At 43.0% G+C, this 22,668-nt stretch overlaps 1 protein-coding gene across 2 annotated transcripts in view; it reads left to right on the forward strand.

Annotated features, from left to right (window-relative positions):
• LOC126295076 (exosome component 10-like) overlaps positions 1-22,668 on the forward strand; it is a 186,999-nt gene that overhangs the window by 58,876 nt on the left and 105,455 nt on the right. For both annotated transcript variants that reach the window (XM_049987321.1, XM_049987322.1), the window contains exons 5-8: positions 4,469-4,665; positions 10,304-10,493; positions 14,821-14,964; positions 19,847-20,037. In XM_049987321.1, coding sequence (XP_049843278.1) covers positions 4,469-4,665; positions 10,304-10,493; positions 14,821-14,964; positions 19,847-20,037 — 722 coding nt within the window. The remainder of the gene's footprint in view (positions 1-4,468; positions 4,666-10,303; positions 10,494-14,820; positions 14,965-19,846; positions 20,038-22,668) is intronic.

Below are 22,668 nucleotides of genomic sequence, written 5' to 3' on the forward strand. Positions count from 1 at the left end.
CTTCTAACAGCCGTGTACCGCAAGTCTCTAGAGGAACGGAAGGTTCCAAATGATTGGAAAAGAGCACAGGTACTCCCAGTCTTCAAGAAGGGTCGTCGAGCAGATGCGCAAAACTATAGACCTATATCTCTGATGTCGACCTGCTGTAGAATTTTAGAACATGTTTTTTGCTCGAGTATCGTGTCTTTTTTTGGAAACACAGAATCTACTCTGTAGGAATCAACATGGATTCCGGAAACAGCGATCGTGTGAGACCCAACTCGCTTTATTTGTTCATGAGATCCAGAAAATATTAGATACAGGCTCCCAGGTAGATGCCATTTTCCTCGCCTTTCGGAAGGCGTTCGATACAGTTCCGCACTGTCGCCTGATAAACAAAGTAAGAGCCTACGGAATATCACACCATCTGTGTGACTGGATTGAAGATTTTTTAGCAAACAGAACACAGCATGTTGTTATCAATGGAGAGACGTCTACAGACGTTAAAGTAACCTCTGGCGTGCCACAGCGGAGTGTTATGGGAGCATTGCTTTTCACAATATATATAAATGACCTAGTACATAGTGTCGGAAGTTCCATGCAGCTTTTTGCGGATGATGCTGTAGTATACAGAGAAGTTGCAGCATTAGAATATTGTACCGAAATGCAGGAAGATTGCAGCGGATAGGCACTTGGTGCAGGGAGTGGCAACTGACACTTAACATAGACAAATGTAATGTATTGCGAATACATAGAAAGAAGGATCCTTTATTGTATGATTATATGATAGCGGAACAAACACTGGTAGCAGTTACTTCTGTAAAATATCTGGGAGTATGCGTGCAGAACGATTTGAAGTGGAATGATCATATAAAATTAATTGTTGGTAAGGCGGGTACCAGGTTGGGATTCATTGGGAGAGTCCTTAGAAAATGTAGTCCATCAACAAAGGTGGTGGCTTACAAAAACACTCGTTCGACCTATACTCGAGTATTGTTCATCAGTGTGGGATCCGTACCACATCGGGTTGACGGTGGAGATAGAGAAGATCCAAAGAAGAGCGGCGCGTTTCGTCACAGGGTTATTTAGTAAGTGTGATAGTGTTACGGAGATGTTTAGCAAACTCAAGTGGCAGACTCTGCAAGAGAGGCGCTCTGCATCGCGGTGTAGCTTGCTGTACAGGTTTCGAAAGGGTGCGTTTCTGGATGAGGTATCGAATATATTGCTTCTCCCTACTTATAGCTCCCGAGGAGATCATGAATGTAAAATTAGAGAGATTCGAGTGCGCACGGAGGCTTTCAGACAGTCGTTCTTCCCGCGAACCATACGCGACTGGAACAGGAAATGGTGGTAATGGCAGTGGCGCGTAAAGTGCCCTCCGCCACACACCGTTGGGTGGCTTGCGGAGTATAGATGTAGATGTGATGTCTGCCTATCATGTAACTTGTGCACCATCTTTAGATGTCCCCGAATTATGTGCGTTTTCTACACAATTGTTTGGGTTCCTACATCAGATATGCAGAGTATTTATTAACATATAGTGAAATAGTCACGGAACAACTTACAGTTCACCAAAAACCTGATCAAACTGGGTCAGTGTGACGGAGCAATCTTGATGGTGGAAGAATGATAACCGGAATGTAAGTCGTTGCAAAGTTATTTGCCACACTATCCACCCCCCCTCCCCCTCCTCCCATGTGGGTTAGATCTAAACCTTTATCGACACAGATATAAATAGTACTTAAAGCATTCTGAAGTCCGATCCAGCAGCAGGCAGTCATGTTCTGGCAGAGCAACACAAGGAAGATACGTAAAGTCTTCATTTGTCAAATGGTACGACTGTGGGGTTCCTAGCCTCTGCTTGTAAAGGAATTGTGACCTCTTGGTGATGGGACCAGGTGACTCACCAGTAGTGAGCCCTGCAATCTCTCTGCCACTCTAATATCAATATTGCCCTCGAGGGAACCGATGTCTCTATCGAGATGAGGTATGAGAGGACCAAAGTAAGAATGTACACTTTACAGAAATAACAGATAATGCCTGAAAATAAAATGTAATTGAGTAGATAAAAAGTCTACTCACCAGGCAGCGGCAAGAGAACAAACGTGTAAAAGTTATTGCGCATGCAAGCTCTCGTAGCCAGTGGCTCCTCCTCTTGACAGAAACATTGAAAGGGATGGAAGAGGGGTGAAGGAAAATGGCTGGTGATGTTTAGGAAATGGGGTAGAGTTTGGAAAAGTCCCCCAGAACCCTGGGTCAGGGGAGACTGACCAGATGGGATGAGAAGGAAAGGCTGCTTTTTGGTGACTGCACCGAATAAGACTTGAAAACCTGAGAGCTTGTAGGTGGAGGATAGGGTGACATACAAGACAGAGCTCACTGTTAATACACCACGCATGGGTTAATAAGAGGGAAAAGCTAAGTGCATTGTATGTGATAGAGGGAGACATCGAAAAATAGACAGTTTGGAAAACAGAAAATGTAGGAAACTAATGGACTGAAGAAAGGAATAATTACTATGAAGAAATTCTGACATTGAAGAAATTAACGTAAATTACAGCCAGGTGGGTTGTGAGAACCAAGGACTCATTGTAGCACCAGTTCACACTGCAGAGTTCTAATAAACTGATGTAGGGGGAAGAATTCAGATGGCGCGGGTTGCGAAACAGGCACCGAGGTCACGACTCTTGTGTTGTAGTGCATGCATTGCAACAGAATATTGTGTGTGTTGCCAGGATATACACTCTGCCTATACCTGTCCATCCTAACTGATAACTTGATGATAGTCATGCAGGTGTAAAAGGCCAAACAGTGTTTACATAATAGCTGGTACACAACATGTGTCATTTCACAGGTAGCTCTCCCTTTGATAGTATACGTTTTGCCAATTACAGGGCTGGTATAGATGGTGGTAGGAGGGTGCATAGGGCAAATCTCTTGCAGCGGTGACGGCCACTGGTGTCGGAGCCATAGGGTTGGTTGGGAGATAGGTGCAGGAGGGACGTAGGGTCTGATGAGCAGAGATTTGGTGGGCAACAGAAAGCTATTTTGGATGTGGTAGGCAAAATCTCAGACATAGGATGGACCTCATTGCAAGGCATGATTTTAGGAAGTCACGGCCTTGTCGGAGTAGCTGATTAATACATTTGAGACCAGGATATTACTGAGTGGTAAGTGGTGTACTCTTAAATTCTTTTTTGGGGGGATCATCAGTACCAGGATTGGATGTGATGGCCCAGGAAATCTGCTTTTGAACTAGACTGAGGGGGTAATTACGTGCAACGTGCAGTGGAGGCGGGGGTGAGAATAGTGGTGTACTGCTGTGAAGAATGTGCATCTGGACAAATATGTTTATCTTGAATGCCAAGGCTGTATGGTAGGGAACGTTTGACGTGGAAAGTATGGCAACAGTCAAAATGTAAGTACTGTTGTTTGTTAGTATGTTTAATGTGGACAGAAGTATGTAGCTGGCCTTTGGTGAGGGTGAAATCAACATAAAGGAAACTGGCATGGGATTTGGAATACGACTACGTGAAGTTTAATTGGGAGAAGGTATTTAAACATTCCAGAAATTTTAACAGGTCACCCTCACCATGAATCCGTACAGCAAACATGTCATCAGTGTATCTAAACCAAACCACGGGCTGTAGGCTTATGGATCCCAGGAAAGCCCTCTCGAAGTGACCCATGAAAAGGTTGGCATAGGAAAGAGCCATCCTGGTTCCCATGGTCGTACCCCTGATCTGTTTTTATGTCTGCCCCTCAAAGGTGAAGTAGTTGTTGGTAAGTATTAAGTTGAGTAAGGTGAGTAGTTAGGACATCACATATTTGAAATCAGGTGGGCACTGACTGATGAAATGTTTAGCAGCACACTTACCATGTATGTGGGGGATACTGGTGCAGAGGGAAGTGGTGACAAGCAAGGTGTGTGGTGGAAGTGGGATTGACACAGATTTCAGAAGATATAGGAAATGATTGGTGCCTTTAATATAAGAAGGATGTCTTTGTACTATGGGTTACAGGTGTTGATCGACTAAGGCAGACATACATTTGGTGAGTGTTTTAAGGCAGAAGCTGTGGAATTTTGGATCTTAGGAAAAAGGTAAAAGGTGGGGGTGTGTGGTTTGGCTGGGGTAAGAAGTTTTATGAACTGAGGTGTTAGTCATTGTGAAGGGCCTGAGGTTTTAAGGAGGGACTGTAGGTCAGTTTGAATCACTGGGATGGGGTCCCGATGACAAATGCTTTATGTAAAGGTGTCAGACATCTGGTGCAGACCTTCAGTTACATACTCCCGTCGATCGAGTACCACAGCGGCAGATTCATTCCTGTCGATAAATGCGGGTCGGCTGTTATTATTCCGTGCTGGATCTACCTCGACCGTTGTTCGACAGAGAGAGATAATGAGAGGTGTGTGCTATCCACGTCGTGTGCTGCGGTGCGCGCGCCGCCCCTGCCCGCTCCCACGCTCTGTGTCCTCTTTCGATTGCAGGCCAGCCCAGTGGCTACGGTGGTGGGCTCCGGGCAGACGGTGCGTCTGCTCACTGCGCGCAACATCGAGCGGCCGCAGGCAAAGTTCAAGGACAAGGTGGACAACTCGCCCGGACCGTTTCAGCCGATCCTCAAATACAAGCCGAATGCGATAACGCCGCTCGCCATCACGCTGGAGGTCACTGACGAGGGTGAGAGGTGAGTGCGGTAGGGGCCACTCTGTGTCATTCCACGTGGGAAAAATATATCTAAAAACAAAGATGATGTAACTTACCAAAAGAAAGCGTTGGTATGTTGATAGAGACACTAACAAACACAAACACACACACACAAAATTCATGCTTTCGCAACGCACGGTTGCTTCATCAGGATACTGGGAAGGAGAGGGAAAGACGAAAGGATGTGGGTTTTGAGAGAGAGGGTAAGGAGTCATTCCAATCCCGGGAGTGGAAAGACATACCTTTGGGGGGAAAAAGGATAGGTATATACTCGCGCACACACACATACACGCATATCCATCCATACATACACAAAGGCCTTTAAATATGTCCGCTTGTGTCTGTGTATGTATGGATGGATATGCGTGTATGTGTGTGTGCGCGAGTATATACCTATCCTTTTTTCCCCCTAAGGTAAGTCTTTCCGCTCCCGGGATTGGAATGACTCCTTATCCTCTCCCTTAAAACCCACATCCTTTCATCTTTCCTTTTCCTTCCCTCTTTCCTGACGAAGCAGCCGCCGGTTGCGAAAGCTCGAAATTCTGTGTATATATATATATATATATATATATATATATATATATATATATAGATATATATATATATATATAACAAAGATGCCAAGACTTACCAAGCGGGAAAGTGCCGGTGGACAGGCACAATAAATAAAACACACAAACACACACACAAAATTTCTGCTTTCGCAACCGACGGTTGCTTCTTCAGGAAAGAGGAAAGAGTGTGTTTTATTTATTGTGCCTGACTATTGGCGCTTTCCCGCTTGGTAAGTCTTGGAATCTTTGTTTTTAATATATTTGTGTGTGTGTGTGTGTGTGTTTGTGTGTGTGTGTGTGTGTGTGTGTGTGTGTGTGTGTGTGAGAGAGAGAGAGAGAGAGAGATATATATTTTCATTCTTCTGTAACATTTCCATTTTCCCATTTCTTCATATTATACTTGATACTAGTTGTTTTCCCCAAAAGCAAATTAATTAATGTGTTTTCTTAACATTTTTGTCTCAATAAAAGGCCACCACACATTCAGTAAATCTTCTCATTTGTTTTTCTGGGCAAGCTGATGTCTCTGTTCCAGTTTTTGCATGTATCGTTTGCTAGAGAAAACTATAAAATTACAAAGCAGAATGACTAACTGTAATGTGGGTAAATTGTTGGTTCTTTGTATACACACATTTAACACTAGAATAGTGAAATAGACATTTCAGCTTTTACTTCTGCAGTAATGAATTCAGTTTTTAATGTATTTCCACCAAATTTTGTGACCTTTTCTCATTTCTTCTACTTTTGACATTAAAGTAAACAGGGCTCTCGCTAAACGGCCATGTTATAGTCTCTGTGTGTTTAAACTAAATTTCAGACACACCCAATAATCCTCAAGCATGTACGTGTGCAGCAGTGCCACTGACTGTGAAACATGTCTTGAATTTTTAGTTGTCACAATCATGCGTGCTGTGGTGGTGAACTTTATTCTGAAGCGTCTTTACGAGCATTCCATCGGTGCTGGATTTATCTGGTTGTTGCGTAATGTACTTCAGGAAGATGTCTGCAGCTCTATGTCCCCTTCTTCAATACTTTCATGTACACTTCTGATTACTTCTTCATCTGTTGAAGTTTGGTCTATATCACAGATTTCCTGATCCACCCACTTAATAACACCTTCTTCAATTTCTCCTCCTCCTGGGAGCTTGTAGGACATCTCAGTGTACAAAGTGTCAGCATTTGACAGTTCCAAATTTACTGGCTCATCTCTGTTGCTCAATACTGGTTCCGAAGCTAACTGTTCGGCTGAGCTATAAAGAAAGTCACAATTTCAAATATGTATAGCATTGTTGTGCATTGTGTTGGTCATTTCTGCTCAAATGGCCAGAGGCTGGATGGGTACTACTCTGCTGAGGGCCAGATTAACAAGATTTTAGTGTACTGAAATTTGCTTAATTTTCGAGATTTTGTAGAAATTTCATGAAGTACATTGAGATTGGCAGGAAGATTCAATTAGCCCTTTGCGTAACTCCCTTTTAGAAAATTGCTGTTTTCATAAGTACAAAAGTACTTGTCTTGCATTTTATTTTGGTCAACACCTCCTACCTTGAACGATGATGTCCACATTGTCAGAAAGGGTTACACAGTGGTTATAGTAATGTATCTTAACAGTTTTTTTTTCTTATTCTTCCCCCCACCCCTACCCCCTGCCCCAGTTATTACGCACTGAGCAGATGGCACAGCGGTAACCACACTGGAGTTGCATCTCCGGACTGCCACTGTTAGGTTTTCTGTGATTTCCTTAAATTGCTCCAGTTGAATGCTGGGGTGGTTCCTTTCACACACTGTGCCAAATTTCCTACCCAATCATTGAAACTGTCTGATATTATGCTCTGTCTATCAAGACCACTGTGTCAAATGTACATTAATCCTGATCTTCCTTTCTGAGCCAGGAAAACACTTATAGGATTCAGATGGTGATTTTCTGGTAGAGACAAGTGACGACAAAAATAGGAAGTGCTAACGTCAGCAGGTGACTTTCTATCTCAGTTCTCTCCAACACAGTTTCAGGAGTCAACTGCCACGACAGTGAAGGTGGCAGCTTGAGGTAGAATGGAATAGTTCGCGATCACACTGTCGTCAGGAAGGGGGACTGCTTTGAACATCCCGATACAGGGTGAGGGTACAAAAGTAAGCGGCGAGACAAAAATTAAACTGTATCGTATACGTCACTCGAAACATGTATTGCATATCTCTGTATGAGTGTAGTACTGTGTATTTCATTATCCAGTTCTCTCATTGAGCCAGTTTCACCTCTTTCTGTTTATACCCTGTGGAATGCTAAAAATGAAGATACATACTGGCCAGCATTCTAATCTTTTAGTGATATGAAGATACAGAGTGACTCAAAAGAATGGGAAATTTTGTAATGGAGTTCAGTGGATGAGCACAGTTACTTTACACATATACATTTATGTCGCTGTATAGTACGTAGTATGGCATTATTCAATTTCACAGGCATTTTTATTTCTTGACTATCACATCCAATAGATGAGCTCACCCTTGGTGCTGACATTCCTGTACCTGTTAGGGACAGTATGCATGACTCGACCTAACATTTCAGTCCTCTCATTTTCTTGCTTTTTCATTCTTTGGTGGTAGCAGGTTGACTACGGTAAACTGCACTCTTAAGGTGGCCTCGCAATAGAGAGATAGTACACTGTCAGGTCATGCGATCTTGGATGTCGTGCTGTGTTACCGTGTCTAGAAATGATGCAGTTAACAAACAATTTTCACACAACTGCCATCGATATCTGTGCTGTTGCTCCGTCATATTGAAACCAACTGTCGGCAGAAAAATGGGGCAGTTGGTGCGCAGCAAAACTTTCCATCGTTGCAACATATTGAACATATGAGTTGTTCCCATGTCACTGTCCATCATCATCTTCAAAAAAGTAGGTGCCTGTAACACCACTCGATGACATGACTCACTGTACAGTAACCTTGCTGCTGTGCAATGGATGCTCTTGTAGCTGACATGGATTTTTCTGTGACCAACAATGAAAATTCTGTCTACTGACAAAACCACTCGGGTGAAAGTGAGGTTCATCTGACATCCACTTGTCGTTAGTGAAATTGTGAATTATACTTTTGCTAACAAATGTGTAGCATATTGTCTTCGCATTAGCAGATTGTTAGGTTGAAGTTGCTGAATAATCTGTGGCTTGTACAGATGGACTTTCAATCCACTTTCAGTACTCATCAAACTCTCAAGCAATACAACTGACGTAGAACAGAACGCTGTCCGATTTGTAGTTAAACAGTTCACACATTCTCGCTGCACATTGCTCCTTCAGTACTGAACACATCGCTTCAAAATTGCAGGGTCAGGCATCAGTTGCATGTGCGAAATGATGCCTAAATTGTCAATTTGCATCCTCTACACTTCCATTCTTGTTATAGGCTTTTACCACAAAGACCCTCTGCACGCCATTCTGTTGCTCCACGTTTGGTGTTTATTAAATGGCAAGATAGTGTGAGCAGCATTCTATATCTCATTCGGCACCACCTATCTCGAGTGTTGCCGCTACATGTTCCAAAATTTTCTGTGCTTTTGAGTTAACCCATATTTATTTATCATGTCTGATGGAAGTTACATACGGATACAAAAGTTAACTGAGAACAACACACAAATGTTACAAATATTAAACAACTACTTACCAGACATCGGGAGCATTGAGTACACTGATGACAGCTTTGGCAGAGCCTTCACTGTACGGTAGGCCGGGTGTCAGCAGCTCTGCCGAGATATGCACTGCAGCAAAGTGGAGGATTTGTAGAGAGAAAAGTCCCCTACACTGTGGCAGAGCCACTTCTCTGGAGTATCCTTTCTTCCAGGAGTGCTCGTCTGGTTACGTACATCAGAGAGCTACTGTTGAATTCGGAAAGTAGAAGGCGAGTTACTGCTCTGTAGGCAGGTCGGACGGGTCATGCCCTCATATGTCGGTCGCTAAGAGGCGAGGATTAGGGTCGGAGTTCCGACCCCACACATAGTTTCATACCTGTTGTTTGTTGTTGTTGTTGTTGTTGTTGTTGTTGTTGTGGTCCTCAGTCCTGAGACTGGTTTGATGCAGCTCTCCATGCTACTCTATCCTGTGCAAGCTTCATCATCTCCCAGTACTTACTGCAGCCTACATCCTTCTGAATCTCCTAGTGTATTCATCTCTTGGTTTCCCTCTATGATTTTTACCCTCCACACTGCCCTCAATGCTAAATTTGTGATCCCTTGATGCCTCAGAACGTGTCCTACCAACCGGTCCTTTCTTCTAGTCAAGTTGTCCCACAAACTCCTCTTCTCCCCAATTCTATTCAGCACCTCCTCATTAGTTATGTGATCTACCCATCTAATCTTCAGCATTCTTCTGTAGCACCACATTTCGAAAGCTTCTATTCTCTTCTTGTCCAAACTATTTATCGTTCACATTTCACTTCCATACATGGCTACACTCCGTATAAATACTTTCAGAAACAACTTCCTGACACTTAAATCAACGCTCGATGTTAACAAATTTCTCTTCTTCAAAAACACCTTCCTTGCCACTGCCAGTCTACATTTTATATCCTCTCTACTTTGACCATCATCATTTTGCTCCCCAAATAGCAAAACTCCTTTACTACTTGAAGTGTCTCACTTCCTAATCTAATTCCCTCAGCATCACCCGACTTAATTCGGCTACATTCCATTATCCTCGTTTTGCTTTTGTTGATGTTCATCTTATATCCTCCTTTCAAGATACTATCCATTCCGTTCAACTGCTCTTCCAAGTCCCTTGCCGTCTCTGACAGAATTACTATGTCATCGGCGAACCTAAAAGTTTTTATTTCTTCTCCATGGATTTTAATACCTACTCCAAATTTTTCTTTTGTTTCCTTTACTGCTTGCTCAATATACAGATTGAATAACATCAGGGACAGGCTACAACCCTGTCTCACTTCATTCCCAACCGCTGCTTCCCTTTCATGCCCCTCGACTCTCATAAGAGTTTCATATCTGGCATACAGTTTGTAAGCCTCCGGCATTCAGTGCTTTCACGCAATAATTGGTGGCGGTGGCTCGCGTCGCAGATTCTGCCACCCGTACGAGTATGAGCTGGACCGCCTGCGTGTGCCGCCCCAGCAGCTGGAGCGTGTCCCCGCCCCTCGGCAACCCCTCCCCCTGGACGAGACGCCACTTGTCGTGGTTGAGCGCCCGGAGGATGTGCACATCATGCTCGAGGACCTGCGCCGCTACACCGAAGTCGCCGTCGACCTTGAGGTACAGTAAGCTTTCCATAAAAAATAGTCTGTATGTCAGAAAACCGAATATATAGATTTTAGAAACTCTCTTCTCATGTAACTTGTACTTTAGGTGTCGTATTAAACTAATTGTTTGCGAATGAATCCAGAAATAAACATATTAAACAGTTCAGGATTGTGTAATTAATAATAGAAATTGTAAATATGCAAATATTTTGTAATTTCAAATGTTTATAAAAAATAGTTTTAATTGGATCGTTTGATGCAACAACAATGAGAATTTTACAATGAAATGAACTCCCTTAGCTGCTTACAGGCGTTGACATATGTCAAAGGGGACAGATGTAAATGTGTGCCCCGACCGGGACTCGAACCCGGGATCTGCTGCTTATATGGCAGATGCTCCATCCATCTGAGCCACTGAGGACGCAAAGGATAGCACGACTGCAGGGATTTATCTCTGGCACGCCTCTCGCGAAACACACATTCTGAACGTATTGTCCCGCACTACATTCGTAGTGCCCCTGCCCATTATATTCATTACTCGTGACCGAGCGAGGTGGCACAGTGGTTAGCACATTGGACTTGCATTCGGGAGGACAGCGGTTCAATCCCGACTCCGGCCATCCTGATTTAGGTTCTCCGTGATTTCCCTAAATCGCTTCAGGCAAATGCCGGGATGGTTCCTTTGAAAGGGCACAGCCGATTTTCTTCCCTCACCTGAGCTTGCGCTCTGTCTCTACTGAGCTCGTTGTCGACGAGACGTTAAACACTAATCTCCTCCTCCTCCTTTCATTACTCACGGTGCATTGCCTATTCCCGTAAGTGTTCGGGCACTGTTTGTGCATTCGCACAGAAGAATAAGATGGTCAAGTGGCCAGTGAGCCTTAACTATATACATATACTAAGATGGTATCTGTTCGGACATGTCCGAAAGATCAGATATCATCTTGGTATATATAATGAAAATTTTGTCCGAAGTAGTTAGGAGCTTGAAGACGCAGCATGATTTTTTGTTTTTGCACTGTGTATCTAACATAAAATTGGCGAGACGTAGAAATGGACCGTGCAGTGGTCTCAGGTATTGTAGCTGTTGAAGACCAAAAATCAAGATCGAAAATTTACGCAGCAAAAACCCAACATAAATTGACAATGTGTCATGTGAAGCTTGTGGCTGAGTTTACTGTAAACTGTAGAACAGTTTCATATTAGGAGAAATCATTTTTGTGATGGTCTTATGAGCATAATGACGACCTGAGACTTAGATGGCCAAAAATGTCAACTGATGAATTAAGTGTGAAACATGTGGCAGATGATCTTGAAGAAGATCACAATGCAACTTTTGAGGAACTCTCTCAAGCCATGGGAATTCTCCCCAACAGGAGTATCCCATATCCTGACAGATGATTGGAAGAAAAGAAAAAGTTCTGCAAGATGGGCCCCGCACTGTCTTAACTGCTAAAGAGAAGCAGAACTACCTGCACACTGCAACCTTGTTCAAACAATGATTTGACTGTGAAGGTCAGTGATTCTTGTGTCAAATTGTCACTATTGATGAAACACGGATTAGAGACTTGAACTGGAGTTGAAATCACAGGTCAATGGGCAGAGAGCTTCAGATTTTCCTCTCCAAAATAATTTCGATGTTCTCAATTGAAATTCAAGCAAATGATGATTTTTTTACTCATGATCACCAAGGAATCATCATGACAGATAGAGTGAAAAAGTGACACAGTGGTGTATTATCATAAATTCGTGTAATACGAGCACAGAAAAATGCACGAAACCTGACTTCAATTGCTCGAGGCTGGGCCACTCATTTTCAGTGACAATGTTTGCCCACATATTGGCAATGGCACAGTGCAAGCAAGCACTGCGCGAATACGGATTGGGAGCACTGCAGCATTTGCCGTACAGCCCAGACGTGTGTGTGTGTGTGTGTGTGTGTGTGTGTGTGTGTGTGTGTGTGTGTGTGTATACCAAGCGGGAAAGCGCCGGCAGACAGGCACATGAACAAAACACACAAACACACACACAGAATTACGAGCTTTCGCAACTGGCAGTTGCTTCGTCAGGAAAGAGGGAAGGAGAGGGAAAAATGAAAGGATGTGGGTTTTAAGGGAGAGGGTAAGGAGTCATTCCAATCCCGGGAGCGGAAAGACTTCCCTTAGGGGAAAAAAAAGGACAGGTGTACACTCACGCACACACACACACACACACACACACACACACACGCACACATATCCATCCGCACATACACAGACACAAGCAGACATATTTAAAGGCCTTTATAATTACGGGCAGCATGGGGTTCACGCCTGAGCCTCAGGACGTGCGCTAGCAGCACATGTCGGGTGTTTCAAGTGTCAACTTCGCGTCTCAATATCTCGGGATGTAATGGGAATATTGCGATGCAATCAACGCCATTGTGTATGTGCTTTATCATGCTATGGATTTCTGAAGAAAAAATATAGGAGGTTCATTTTAAAAAAAAACATAAGTTTGTGTTAAAAAACACATATGCTTTTGTTTTAGAATGTTTCCAAATATGTACATTCATGGGCCCCAGCCCTACATTGATACCGGTGAAAGTCGTTTTCCAATAGCTGTTCTTGTTCCAGAGATATTTTGGATGGACAAGATAGCTGGGACACCCTGTATATATATATATATATACAAAGATGATGTGACTTACCAAACAAAAGCGCTGGCAGGTCGATAGGCACACAAACCTACACACAAAATTCGAACTTTCGCAACCGGCGGTTGCTTCGTCAGGAAAGAGGGAAGGGGAGGGAAAGATGAAAGGATGTGGATTTTAAGGCAGAGGGTAAGGAGTCATTCCAATCCCGGGAGCGGAAAGACTTACCTTAGGGGGAAGAAAGGATAGGTATACACCCGCGCACGCGTGCACACGCGCACACACACACACACACACACACACACACACACACACACACACACATCCGCACATACAGACACAAGCAGACATTTGTAAAGGCCTTTACAAATGTGTGCTTGTGTTTGTGTGTGTGCGGATGACACACATGTGTGTGTGCGCGTGCAATTGTATACCTATCCTTTTCCCCCCCTAAGGTTAGTCTTTCCACTCCCGGGATTGGAATGACTCCTTACCCTCTGCCTTAAAACCCACATCCTTTCATCTTTCCCTCCCCTTCCCTCTTTCCTGACGAAGCAACCGCCGGTTGCGAAAGCTCGAATTTTGTGTCTATGTTTGTGTGTCTATCGACCTGACAGTGCTTTTGCTTGGTAAGTCACATCATCTTTGTTTTTAGATATATTTTTTCCATGTGGAATGTTTCCCTCTGGTAATATTGTCTTACATGTGAAATTATCGATACTCACAGGTATCAGAGGGTTCATAATGTGTGTATTAGGCTTCGTACACCACAGTGCTTTTCACATTCCACTGCTAATTAGGGATTTTTCCTGCTCCTTTCACATCTGAAGAGCTAGAAAAATGACAGCTTTATCATCTCTGTGTGCTATAATTAGTCTACTGTAGTCCTCACAGTCCCTACAGGAGCAATACTTCGAGGTCTATAGTGTAGTCCTAGATTTGTCACTTAAAACCACTTCTTGAAACTTATAATAACTAAGTATTTTCGCTACAGCTTGCATCTGTGTTAAGTGTCTACCAGTTAAGTTTCTTCAGTATCTCTGTGACAATCTCCCATGGGTCAAAAAAACGTCTGATCCGAATGAAATCTTCACTTTGCAGCGCAGTGTGCGCTGATATGAAGCTTCCTGGCAGATTAAAACTGTCTGCCGGACTGAGACTTGAACTCGGGACCTTTGCCTTTTGCCGGAAAATGCTCTACCGACTTAGCTACCCGAGCACAATTCATGGCCCCTGAAAGGCAAAGGTTTCGAGTTCGAGTCCCGGTTCGGCACATAGTTTCAATCTGCCAGGAAGTTTCAGAACTGAGACCACTGGTGCTGTTCTCTGTATACATCCTATTTGGTATGGGTCCCACACATCTGAGCAGTATTATAGACTGGGTGCCACGAGTGTTTTGTAAGCAGTCTCCTGATTAGACTGGCTGCCTTTCCTAGTATTCTGCTACTGAAACCAAGTTTGCCACCTGCTTTGTATACATCCGAGCATATGTTAATATTCCATTTCATATTCCCACGTGTTGTTACACGCAGATATTTGTACGAGTTGACTGATTGCAGCTGTGTAATATTATAGTGATAGGGTGATATATTTTTCATTTTTAACAGTGTACAGATTTAAATTTCTTAACTTTTAAAGCAAGTTGCCAATTTTTGAAACATTAAGAAGCTCTGATTTAATATCTTTCTCTCTGTCCTTCCCACAGCACCACTCATACCGCAGCTACCAGGGCCTGACGTGCCTGATGCAGCTGTCGACGCGCGACACAGACTACATCGTCGACACTCTCGCCCTGCGCTCTGACCTGCAGTGTCTCAATGATGTCTTCACTGACCCCAAAGTCGTGAAGGTGAGTGCGGCCGGCACCGTCATTCCCATCTTACTGTGTCATAGTGTCTGAGTAGTGGCACAATTTTATGTAGCCTTTCATGTGGATTGGGGGCTTAACCAATGTTGTAAAGAACCTCAATGTCTGGTGGGCCATTTGTGCATCTAACTTTATATTTTAAAGGTGTCACATAGAATAGGTTACAATTTTCTCTCTCTCTCTCTCTCTCTCTCTCTCTCTCTCTCTCTCACTCACTCACGTGTTAGGAGTCAGTTTAAAATGGAGCATGTGCAGTAATTCAGCAAAAGAAATTGTTTGTTTGCTTGTTTATTTATAGCAGGCTTCATTACACTTTATTTGTGATACTACATGTGTTTGTGTGTGGAGTGGAGTGTAATGATCGTGTTCCATGATGGTTGTGGTGGTGGTGGTGGTGGTGGTGGTGAAGACGAGAGAAAGGAGGTGGTGCCAGAACACAGCCTACTCCTTGTGAGTAGCACCACACCAAACTTAACGTCCCCATCCGATGGGCAGATCACCATCAACAGGGTCAGATGCTCTCACTTCATGAGACACTGCAGAGAGGTTAGGTATTTAAACCAGGATGTTGGTGCAGAGTGTGGTGATCAGAAACTTTATGACACAACCTCTCCTCCCATCACGGGCCAAGTTGTGACAGTAAAAATTTTCTCCACTGCTGGAATTCGAATCAGCTTATCCTTGAGTCGAGTGCCACTACTCTAGCGTGCGTTAGTGACCTCAGCCATGGAGGCGGGATACTTAAAGAAATGTATTCAAAGTTTTTGAAGTACAGTGTCTTAGAAACTATTGTAGGGATTTCAATCCGGTTTTGACTAATAGATTTGCTGATTCATGATAAAAGTTTTTGTATACAGGGTGTTACAAAAAGGTACGGCCAAACTTTCAGGAAACATTCCTTACACACAAAGAAAGAAAATATGTTATGGACATGTGTCTGGAAACGATTACTTTCCATGTTAAGAGGTCATTTCATTACTTCTCTTCAAATCACAATAATCGTGGAATGGAAACACACAGCAACAGAATGAACTAGCGTGACTTCAAACACTTTGTTACAGGAAATGTTCAAAATGTCCTCCGTTAGCGAGGATACGTGCATCCACCCTCCGTCGCGTGGAACCCCTGATGCGCTGATGCAGCCCTGGAGAATGGCGTATTGTGTCACAGCCGTCCACAACCCGAGCACGAAGAGTCTCTACATTTGGTATCCGGGTTGTGTAGACAAGAGCTTTCAAATGCCCCCATAAATGAAAGTCAAGAGGGTTGAGGTCACGAGAGCGTGGAGGCCATGGAATTGGTCCGCCTCTACCAATCCATCGATCACCGAATCTGTTGTTGAGAAGCGTACGTACACTTAGGCTGAAATGTGCCGGAGCTCCATCGTGCATGAACCACATGTTGTGTCGTACTTGTAAAGGCACATGTTCTAGCAGCACAGGTAGAGTATCCCGTATGAAATCGTGATAACATGCTCCATTGAGCGTAAGTGGAAGAACATGGGTCCCAATCGAGACATCACCAACAATGCGTGCCCAAACGTTCACAGAAAATCTGTGTTGATGACGTGATTGCACAATTGCGTGCGGATTCTCGTCAGCCCACACATGATGATTGTGAAATTTTACAATTTGCTCATGTTGGAATGACGAAACTAAAATGAGCTCTAACATGGAAATTAAGCGTTTCCGGACACATGTCCACATAACATCTTTCCTTTATCTGTGTGTGAGGAATGTTTCCTGAAAGTTTGGCCGTACCTTTTTGTAACACCCTGTATAATTTATGAATATTTCACACAAATTGTCTGAATTTAAGTTGTGAAAATGATGCCATTAGCACCTAGTGAGCAGCCGTCATAACTTGAAGAGGGCAGGAAACACAACCAAATGCATGTTGTGCATGACGGTCTAGCAGTAGAGCGTCTGTCTAGAACTCTTTAAGGTTGTGGGGTTGAAACCAAGCAGGCTCACTTTTCTCCACTTTGCCTTTTAAACTAGCATTCACCTATCAACAAAGTGAAGAGTCGCCAGAAATGAAATGTGGCTCAAACTGTGATGCTCCTTTTCTTGGTTGGATAGCTGTTGAGGGACATGAAGGTTGCCTAAGTGACATCCAGTTGATTGCAATCGTTTCAGAACAACTATTCAGTGGGAAAAAAAAAAAAAATGCAAATCAAAAACTTGTGGTTTTCAATTCTTCATGCATGAAGTAAAATGCAGCATGTGATGCAGCTTTGCTTCATTTGTATAAAGGCGAAAGATGATGATTGTTTGAACATACTCAAATTATATAGAAGGCTGGTAAACAAATCTCCACTGGAGAGAAAGAGATTTAGGCTTTTTAAGAATCATAAATGTGCGGGCATGATCTTCTTGAATGGGATTCAGAAACTTCTTGTGGATGAATACACAAGATTTTCAAATACTTCTACAAATGGTTCAGGGACCCATTTTGAAATATCACAGTTTGACTGCCAATTTCTGCTTCCCTCGCACTAACAATCGCAATTCACTGCAAATGCTTGGAACAAGGGGCTGTGAGGTACTTAACTTTTGAAGTACTGTAAGAAGTATAGCCAATAACAAAATGATAACCATCTCATCATGTCATGTGAGACTTGCAATTCGAAATAAATAAACAGTAGTTTCCCTGCAGTTGTTTCAGAACACCTGCATAATGTGTGTGTGTGTGTGGGGGGGGGGGGGGGGGGGGGGGACATGACTCCATAATATGAGGTGTTTCATTTTTTATGCTACAAGTAAAACGTTTCTGAAGAACTGTTGGGTGCAGAAAGGAGTTCAGTATTCAGCAACATTAATTTTTGTTAATGTGCTCAATAACATAAAGTTTCTGACAAGCAGAGAAGCAAGTGTTAAATCTAAATTAAAATCATTTTTCTTCAGCAACTCCCTCTATTCTGTGGACAATTTTTTGTGGAAAAGTCTAGCTTTTAAGTGTAGCTGGAGGAGTAGGAATAAAATATAACATGTGGAATAATGTTAACACTAATCACCTGACTATCCTGCATACTGACCTGTTTCACATCATTCCCATATAAGAAATTTTCAAATGATCCATGGAGAGGTTAGACCAAAGGCTGAAATACTAAATGTCTTTTTCCAAAGCTGTTTCACAGAGGAAAACTGCACTGTAGTTACTTCTCTAGATATCGCACAGATGACAAAATGGTAGATATCGAAATAGACGACAGAGGGATAGAGAAACAATTGAAATCGCTCAAAAGAGGAAAGGTCGCTGGACCTGATGGTTTACCATTTCGATTTTACACAGAGTACGCGAATGAACTTGCCCCCTTCTTGCAGCGGTGTACTGTAGGTCTGCAGAGGAGCGTAGCGTTCCAAAGGATTGGAAAAGGGCACAGGTCATCCCCGTTTTCAAGAACGGACATCGAACAGATGTGCAGAACTATTGGCCTATATCTCTAATATCGATCAGTTGTAGAATTTTGGAACACGTATTATGTTCAAGTATAATGACTTTTCTGGAGACTAGAAATCTCTGTAGGAATCAGCATGGGTTTCGAAAAAGACGATTGTGTGAAACACAGCTCGCGCTATTCGTCCATGAAACTTAGAGGGCCATAGACACGGGTTCCCAGGTAGATGCCATGTTTCTTGACTTGCGCAAGACATTCGATACAGTTCCCCATAGTCGTTTAATGAACAAAGTAAGAGCATTTGGACTATCAGATCAATTGTGTGATTGGATTGAAGAGCTCCTAGATAACAGAACACAGCATGTCATTCTCAATGGAGAGACGTCTTCTGAAGTAAGAGTGATTTCAGTTGTGCTGCAGGGGAGTGTCGTAGGACCGTTGCTATTCTCAGTATGCATAAATGACCTGGTGGATGACATTGAAAGTTCACTGATGCTTTTTGCGGATGATGCTGTGGTATATCGAGAGGTTGTAACAATGGAAAATTGTACTGAAATGCAGGAGGATCTGCAGCGAATTGACGCATGGTGCAGGGAATGGCAATTGAATCTCAATGTGGACAAGTGTAATGTGCTGTGAATACATAGAAAGAAATTTCCCTAATCATTTATCTACAATATAGCAGGTCAGCAACTGGAAGCAGTTAATTCCGTAAATTATCCAGGAGTACGCATTAGGAGTGATTTAAAAAGGAATGATCATATAAAGTTGATTGTCGGTAAAGCAGATGCCAGACTGAGATTCATTGGAAGAATCCTAAGGAAATGCAATCCGAAAACAAGGGAAGTAGGTTACAGTACACTTGTTCGCCCTCTGCTTGAATACTGCTCAGCAGTGTGGGATCCGTACCAGATATGGTTGATAGAAGAGATAGAGAGCAGCGCACTTTGTTACAGGATCATTTAGTTATCGTGAAAGTGTTACGGAGATGATAGATAAACTCCAGCGGAAGACTCTGCAGGAGAGACGCTCAGTAGCTCGGTACGGGCTTTTGTTGAAGTTTCGAGAACATACCTTCACCGAGGAGTCAAGCAGTATATTGCTCCCTCCTACGTATATCTCACGAAGAGACCATGAGGATAAAATCAGAGAGATTGAAGCCCACACAGAGGCATACCGACAATTTTTCTTTCCACAAACAATACAAGACTGGAATAGAAGGGAGAACCGAGAGAAGTACTCAGGGTACCCTCCGCCAGACACCGTCAGGTGGCTTGCGGAGTATGGATGTAGATGTAGAACCTGTGGTAATGTCGCCTATCAGCATTGTGTGTGTGTGTGTGTGTGTGTGTGTGTGTGTGTGTGTGTGTGTGTGTGTGTGTGTGTGTGTCCGTGTGTGTCCTTTGCACTCTGCGCAGGACTCTATTGCAGACTTTGGGTTTGTATTTGTGATTTTTGCGGCAGGTTCTGCACGGGGCGGACAGTGACGTGGAGTGGCTGCAGCGTGACCTGGGCCTCTACCTAGTGAACCTGTTCGACACGCACCAGGCGGCGCGCGTGCTGGGGCTGGCCCACCTGTCGCTCGCCTTCGTGCTGAAGCACTACTGCCACGTCACCGCCGACAAACGCTACCAACTGGCCGACTGGAGGATCCGGTAAAAAAAGCGCACGATAGCTGGCGCTATCTTAGGTGCTATCGACACTTGAATCTGGCTGCGGGAGAGGCATGTGCTAGACCCCCATTTGTAACCAGCTTATGCCGATAACGTGTATTATAACAGCTTGGGCATTGTAACAGACGGTGCACGCATTGGTGTCGGGCACCGTAGAGAATTGTTGGACCGTTTGTGTGCAGGTGACTTGTCTGACATAGGCACTTACATTAAAGCACAGACTGTTCAATGTTGACAATTTATGAATAGCTCACATCTGTGAATATTCTACATCTATGCCTTCAGCCATACATTGAAAACCACTGTGAAACGCTGTGCAAAGTTCGTGTCTCATTGTACCAGTTATTAAGATTTCTTCCTGTTCCATTCACATACAGAGCGTGGGGGAAAATGAGCGTATCAGTGCTTCCGTATGTGTTGTAATCACTATATCTTGTCCTCACGATCCCTATGTGAGTGATATGTAGCGGGTTATGACTTATCTTAGAAGAAAGATTAAGGAAAGGCAAACCTACATTTCTAGCATTTGTAGACTTAGAGAAAGCTTTTGACAATGATGACTGGAATACTCTCTTTCAAAGTCTGAAGGCAGCAGAGGTAAAATATAGGGAGTGAAAGGCTATTTACAATTTGTACAGAAACCAGATGGGAGTTATAAGAGTCGAGGGGCATGAAAGGGAAGCAGCGGTTGGGAAGGGAGTGAGACAGAGTTGTAGCCTCTCCCCAATTTTATTCAATCTGTATATTGAGTAAGCAGTAAAGGGAACAAAAGAAAAGTTCGGAATAGGTATTGAAATCCATGGAGAAGAAATAAAAACTTTGAGGTTTGCCGATGACACTGTAATTCTGTGAGAGACAGCAAAGGACTTGGAAGAGCAGTTGAATGGAATGGACAGTGTCTTGAAAGGAGGATATAAGATGAACATCAACAAAAGCAAAATGAGGCTATGGAATGTAGTCGAATTAAGACGGGTGATGCTGAGGGAATTAGATTAGGAAATGAGACACTTAAAGTAGTAAATGAGCTTTGCTATCTGGGGAGCAAAAAACTGATGATGGTCAAAGTAGAGAGGGTATAAAATGTAGACTGGCAATGGCAAGGAATGCGTTTCTGAAGAAAAGAAATTTGTTAACATCGAGTATAGATTTAAGTGTCAGAAAGTCGTTTCTGAAAGTATTTGTATGGAGTGTAGCCATGTATGGAAGGGAAACATGGACGATAAATAGTTTGGACAAGAAGAGAATAGAAGCTTTTGAAATGTGGTGCTACAGAAGAATGCTGAAGATTAGATGGGTAGATCACATAACTAATGAGGAGGTATTAAATAGAATTGGGGAGAAGAGGAGTTTGTGGCACAACTTGACTAGAAGAAGGGATCAGTTGGTAGGACATGTCCTGAGGCATCACGGGATCACAAATTTAGCATTGGAGGGCAGCATGAAAGGTAAAAGCCGTAGAGGGAGACCAAGAGATGAATACACTAAGCAGATTCAGAAGGATGTAGGCTGCAGTAGGTACTGGGAGATGAAGAAGCTTGCACAGGATAGAGTAGCATGGAGAGCTTGCATCAAACCAGTCTCAGGACTGAAGACCACAACAACAACATGTAGGGGGTTGTATGTTGCTAGAGTCATCATAAATGACCGGTTCTTGAAACTTTCTAACTAGGCTTTCAAGGAACAGTTTATATCTACAAGTATCTACCAGGTCAGCTTCTTCAGCGTCTCTATGACACTCTCCCTTTGGTCAAACCAAACAAATGTGTGACCATTTGTGCTGCCCATCTGTATATATATTCAATATCCCCCGTTATTCCTATTTGGTATGGGTCTCACATACTTGAGCAGCATTCCGAGGTGAGTTGAACAAGTGATTTGTAAGCAGTCTTCATGTGGTCATTCAATTTCGCGTGTCTACAAACTGTAACATCTTGGTATTTGTATCATTTAACCAGTTCCAACTGTGACCCATTGAAATTGTTGTCATAAGATGGTGTGTTTTATTGTTTTTTGAAATGCAAAATTTAACATTTCTGAATGTATCAAGCAAATTGCCAATCCATCTGTCACTTTAAAATCTTGTCAAATTCTGACTAAATATTTGTGCAACTTTTCTTCAGACAGTACTTGATTACAGGCAACTGCATCAACTGTGAAAAGTCTGACGTTATTGTCTGCAAGGCCATTAAAATACAACAAGATCAGCAGGAGTCCTGATACACTTCCCTAGGGTACACCCAAGATCATTTCTACATGTGTTGATGTTTCTCTCCATCAGAGATAAAACCTTCAATACAGTCACAAATTTTGCCTAATCGCCCATATGACAGTATTATTAATAATTTCTCAGCTAATTGTTCAATACTGAATGGAAAAATATGAATCTACTCACTGTAGTGCAAATTGCCAATGCAACTGAGTCAGAAAAATAAATAAAGAAATAATAATACAGTCGCAGATGCTTTTACTGTCACAATGTTGAAATTCCAGTACAGTGTTAATTTCACTGTAATTACGAGATGTACAGATATTCAGCTCCCCTTTAGTTCCCACTGCCTAGAGAAGTGTTGTGTAAGTAGGTAAGATACGGTTCACAAATAACTTTGGTTGTAC

Source organism: Schistocerca gregaria, chromosome 11, assembly GCF_023897955.1.
Source record: "Schistocerca gregaria isolate iqSchGreg1 chromosome 11, iqSchGreg1.2, whole genome shotgun sequence".
NCBI lineage: Eukaryota > Metazoa > Arthropoda > Insecta > Orthoptera > Acrididae > Schistocerca > Schistocerca gregaria.